At 45.1% G+C, this 6,000-nt stretch overlaps 1 protein-coding gene across 1 annotated transcript in view; it reads left to right on the top strand.

The window, feature by feature from the left end:
- cbx7a (chromobox homolog 7a) overlaps positions 1-5,855 on the top strand; it is a 7,099-nt gene extending 1,244 nt beyond the window's left edge. The window contains exons 2-6 of the mRNA XM_080775544.1: positions 829-872; positions 1,558-1,623; positions 1,828-1,894; positions 2,626-2,953; positions 3,838-5,855. Of these exons, the coding sequence (XP_080631670.1) occupies positions 829-872; positions 1,558-1,623; positions 1,828-1,894; positions 2,626-2,953; positions 3,838-4,547 (1,215 nt within the window). The 3' untranslated portion in view covers positions 4,548-5,855. The remainder of the gene's footprint in view (positions 1-828; positions 873-1,557; positions 1,624-1,827; positions 1,895-2,625; positions 2,954-3,837) is intronic.
- The last annotated feature ends 145 nt before the right edge of the window (positions 5,856-6,000 follow it).

The raw sequence follows: 6,000 nt of genomic DNA, 5'->3' as shown, positions 1-6,000 counted from the left end.
GAGTATCAGCCACATTGTAGTTGATAACACAGACGTTATAAAGAACATGCTCATATTAGTTTCACTATAGAGTGCTAAAGTGTTGTGTAACATGCGGCCGATGTCAGCGTTACACACAGTCAGTCACATGCAGCTACCCTACCTACCCATGCAGGGCAGTGTAGCCTACATGTAACATAACATCACCGCCAATGTGGATTGTTTGTCTCAGAACGGGTGGAGGAGGTGAGTGGCGTACTGTACGCTATTGCGCAACACCATGTTGTTTACATGTTGCCATGGCCCCACCTATTTCCACTATATAGTCTTGGTTGAATGTTCTAGAAAGTCCCACTATATGTCTCTACATCATTGAACGAGCCCCTATATATATATATATATATATATATATATATATATATATATATATATATATATATATATATAATGCCCCGTGCCCATGTGCGGTAACGTCATCACAATAGGAGAGGAGATGTTTGGAGGCCACCCAGCCCCGCTGTCATTGACGTCACCCTCAGAATCACCATTTAAAAAGAGAGAGGAGGGGGGAAATAACCCATGATCTCCCCCCCCTTCCAAACTTTAAAGTGACAGTCACCCTTTCTTTCTATGGTTGACACACACACACACCCACACACACCCACACACACACTTGCACGCACGCACACACACGCACAAACAGACGCATGCTCGCACCGTGACTACACAACAATCTACATCGCAATGGACACTATTCTATGTGCAGCTTGTGTTGTATATATGAATGTATTATCTTCTCTTATCATCCAGTGACCGTGTCTCTCTCTTCCACTCTCACCTCCCATGCAGGGTAACGTGGAGTATCTACTGAAGTGGCAGGGATGGCCTCAGAAGTGAGTAAGCCTTGAGTCATCTTCACTGATAGTGCATGACCCCATGAGTCATGCCAAACGTTTACAGGAACCTTAATGCATTTTGTGGATTAATTATGGGTCCCTTGGATATAGACGGGACAGACAGACCCACAGGACAGACAGACAGACAGACAGACAGGCAGGCAGGGCAGGAGCGAAGGCAGGCAGAGCAGGAGCGAAGGCAGGCAGGGCAGGAACGAGGGCAGGCAGGGCAGGAACGAGGGCAGGCAGGGCAGGAACGAGGGCAGGCAGGGCAGGAACGCGGGCAGGCAGGGCAGGAACGAAGGCAGGCAGGGCAGGTATACTGGCACACACACACACACACACACACACACACACACACACAGTGTTAATTGGTAAATGGACATTACATGATGTGTGCACCTCAGAGTTAAATGAACACCCGCTATATAAGGCTAGAGACAGATATAGAATGTTAGAGAAGTCTAGATACCGGTAGATACAAAACAATAATAATAATAGGCCTAATAGAGACATAGAAACATTGTTATAGACACACAAATAGATGCACAAGTGGAGCGGTTAATTGGAGCTAAATGTGGATGCACTGTTGTTGTTGTTGTTGTTTATTGGCAGGTACAGTATACTGTTGTTGTTGTTGTTTATTGGCAGGTACAGTACCGTTGTTGTTGTTTATTGGCAGGTACAGTACCTGGGAACCCGAGGAGCATATACTGGACCCTCGCCTGGTGCTGGCATACGAAGAGAAGTGAGTATTCCTGGAAAATATATTATTGTTTCCCTTTTCCCCCCCCTCTTTTTAAGTTATTATAGCTTGTGTAGCTGCTCTTCATTTTCATCTCTCTCAATCTATCTGTGTCCTTTGCCTCTCTCTCTCTCTCTCTCTCTCTCTCTCTCTCTCTGTGTCCTTTGCCTCTCTCTCTCTCTCTCTCTCTCTCTCTCTCTCTCCCAGGGAGGAGAAGGACAGAGCTCTCGCCTATCGCAGGAAAGGTCTCAGACCCAGGAGGCTGCTTTTGCGGGTAAGGGCACTTTCCACTCTCCTTGTCCACTCCACAGTCTTAATTATCACGCACCACCTGGGGGGGTCACACGGTTCCCGTTGTCCTTCAGTCCCTGCATGCAGGCTGTAGTGTAGAAAGTCAGCATGGGGGCATCCCCACTTCTCTTTCCTTTATACAGGACTCATTTCCCCACATGGGGGAATCAATAGTATAACTTTAAAAAACATCCCAGCGTGTATGTGACCTATACGCTAGCTGAGATTCTGTTTCCAACCATTGCCTGTGCATTATCAATGTGGTATAACATTCCAACCTGTCATATACTATGGGCTGTATTTTGCGTGTCTTAAGTACCAGGTCTTATTACCTAACTTGAGTAAACTAAAGACCTGGAGGCGTGATCAATGCCATTTGGCTATTCTGAGTGGCCAGACTGATTTCAGGATATTTGTATAAAAAAAAACAAATAAAAAAAAGCAGTTCTATGAGCCTCGCTTTTGTATGGTAATGCCATGTGACTAAAAATAAAGACTTGGCCCACAGAGACACGGCATGTCAACAATGGCCATAATCTTTCACTCTCATCTGTCTCTCTGTGTCTCTGTCTGTCTTGATCTCTTATCTCTCTTGTTTTTTATCTCCATCTCCATCATTTCTCTGCCTCCTCCTCCTCCTCCTCCTCCTCCTCCTCCTCCTCCTCCTCCTCCTCCTCCTCCTCCTCCTCCTCCATCCCCTTGTCTGGACACCAGAATATCTTTGCCATGGACCTCCGGAGCACGAGCAAGGTTCCCGAGAAGCCTCCGCCCCGGCTACGCCTCTCCCTCACGCGCTCCATGAGCACGGACGTGGACCAGGGCGAGCGAGGCATGTTCCGCCGAATGATCCGACGCAAGAAACCACATGTGAGGGTCGGCGGCGGCAAGCGGGTCGGGCCTCACGGACCTCCGCCCAGGAAGTTCCAGCGCCCGAATGGAGGAGCGAAGGGGGAGAGTCCCATGGAGTGTGACTCCGAAGACACCGCCGAAGAGAGACAGGAGTCTGAGTGCACCAACGAGATGCGCGATGACAGCGTATACGGTTGGTATTTTAAAAATATATATAATAAGAAAAAGGTTACAAACAAGCTCTTTCTTATAGGTCTCCACTTAATAGTCATTGTGTTATCCATTTATACACCCAATAGACGGTATGCGCGTGACATTATCATCATGGAAGTTATGCAGGAACGCCTACTGAGTGGCAAAAAACTACTTCCTGGCCTCGACAGCCCAGACATCCAAACAGAAAGGTCCTATTTGATTGCATTAAATTACTTTATAAACAACATTAAATTCACTTGTTTGCCATACACTTTATGCATGCGCATACCCTCTATAACTCATTCTAACTGTAACCCAAAAGTCATCATTTTCAGCATTATAATAATAATATATATTTTTAAAGTTTAACTTAAAACTCTTATCTATCTAATCTATATTTATCTGTATATCTCTCTATCTTCCCCTTAAGTATTTTATTAAATTTCCACAAGTTACAAGGCATCACAGTACATAATATCAAGGCTTGGAATTACATACAAAAATAGGCTGCTTGTTGTCATCATATAAATACAAAGTTACATCAATACAATCCATTCACAGCAAACATTTAGGCGCCAGAAAGCGCGAACAAACAGCACCATGCTTTGGTGCCATGTGTGTCTATCCGCAGGCACATAACAACACCCCCAAAACCACACACTCAGTATAATAACATTTAAAAGTATAAACATGTAAACATATCGCGACCTGGGAGGCGAACCTGGGTGCTCACATCAAGATACTACTCACTCTATCATTCGGCCACTGAGCCGTGCAGAGAATAAAGGGCAAAAAGGTAAACATATATATACGTTACAACTAAGGAGGGCTGTGCTAAAGTGTCTACAGTGCTAAATCGTCTACCTCCATGTCTCCTCCTAGGTCATTCAGAGTGCAGTTCTCCGCCCGTCCTGGAGCGAGAGGTCGACCTGGAGCTGAAGGAGACAAACGACAATCAGACACTGGTGAACAGAGACACAGACGAAGGGGACGTCGTCATGGCCGACAGGCTAGAAGGAGGGACTTGTGAAACGAGGCAGACCCTCCTGCTGTCTACACTCAACCCCGCAAACGAGAGCTTCGTTTCTACACCGGAGGAGGCGGGACCAAAAAAAGACATTGTCGCCACCACGGTCGAACGCAAGTTAGATTCAGAGAGCGACACGGCTGGTGTCGAACCGGGGCCGCCGCCGCCGCGCACCTCGACCGGCATCATGGCCACATCATCCTGCACTTCCATTGGTGGCGACTCTGGGACAGATCGCTTCAGAAACAGGCCAGACGAGGAGAGCTCTGGTCGCAAACCGCCGGCGGCAGAAAGTCAGAGCAGCAGCAAACAGAATATGACGTCAGTCATAGTGAGCGTTCAGGGGGACGGCAAGAATGTAGGCGACGGTTTTGTAGTCGCCGAGGGACGGAAAAAAACGAGGGACGACAATCAGAGCGCAACGGCGATAAAACATCACCCAGGCAGCACCGCTCCGGCAGCGGAGAAACCTGGGAAGGTGATTGTTACTTACGTGACTCTCAACTCCTTGACGGTAATCTTCAAGGAAGCCATGATGGCCGAGGGCTTCTTTAAGAGCTGTTAAACTAAACAGAGTTCTGGTCAGAGAGAGAGAGAGAGAGAGAGAGAGAGACACTAAGGGAGGAAAAGATGAAGGCAGGAAAAAAACAGGGAGCAAAAGGGGAGATTAAGGGTTACGTTTTCACGAGGAAAAAGTAACTGCAATGTTACACTTACTGCTCATTTTGTACTTGTACATAGCCTTATATGTGACTGTAAGTTAATTCCAGATGTTTACAATGCTTTATCGGAGAGATGCACACATTTGCTACCATGAGACGAAATGAAGAAATGTTGCCTTTTCACAAAGCGAGTGGTAATTTTAACATTGTGGCTTCATTTTGAGCATATAGGACAGCATGAACATAGGACGCCTATAACTAGCATTCTTTTGGGCTTTTGCCCAAAAAGGATGCTAACATCTTATTTGCTCTGTTGCAAAACCAGTAGAGAGAATGGATGTGAGCTAAACTTGAGAGCTGTGGGACTCATTGAGATATGGCAAGATTAAGAGGAAGAGGGAAAAGAGAGAAGTCTGACAAAAACTTGAGACCCGGCAGTTGAATCTAAAACATTTAGACTACATAAACTACTTCCATGCAGCTACTTGTGCTTTCCAGAATATTGTTCTTCTCACACTGAAAACCTAAATATCAGGGCTTGTTTCAGTCGCTTCTTTTTCTAACAAGCTTTTTGTAAAAGATATCCCTCCTTTTCCAGTAGTAGTCACACACAGTGAGTCAAACACAGTGCTTTCTGCATGCCCTGTCAATCTGTGCCACTACAGTATGCACACAGACCACTGTCCCGTGCTGTTGTCATTGAAGGTTTATTTCTGTCCCAAAAGGAATAAACACAAAAGGAGAGAATTAATAATAATGCCTGCCAGAAAAAGAAAGTACGTCTTTCGATGTGAGAATTGATGCTTAAGAGATAATAGTACACTATTGTTAGGTGTTCGGTCCTGTCCTTACTTTTCAAGTCTGATGAAATGCTACCTGGTTCTATTTTTGTATTACCAATTGATAGTCCACTCGAGTCGCTATAGCCTTTGTGCGTTTTCAAGAGATGTTGGTTTTCCACAACCGCCATCGACCATTACAATGCTGTGTAGGGTAATGTGCAAAACTGAAGCAAAATGTACATTAGGTCATGTAAACAGTAGTGAGCTACTATTTATCGCATGTCACACCTATAAACCGACTTAAATTATGTCACGTTGTCCGGATGAGTTTTTTCCTTTTGACCGAGACGAGTTGTCAAAACATGTCGTCTGCTCGATAATAAAAAATGCCTTTTTATTTGACTGTATTTCCATGAATAAATATGTACTAAAAACAACTGCTTGCCTCACACGCCTTTCTAAACTATATAATCCAATATGAGATTCAATTAATTACAAAGAAAGAATCTCATTCACACTTAATGAGGCACTGGGCTTCACATGAACTCTCAACAGGAGAGAGAACTTTCCATAC

The sequence above is a fragment of the Protomyctophum bolini genome, assembly GCF_963924005.1.
Source record: "Protomyctophum bolini genome assembly, chromosome: 11".
Taxonomy (NCBI): Eukaryota; Metazoa; Chordata; class Actinopteri; order Myctophiformes; family Myctophidae; genus Protomyctophum; species Protomyctophum bolini.
The sequence above is the reverse complement of the archived record's forward strand: the minus strand, read 5'-3'. Positions and strand labels throughout refer to the sequence as shown.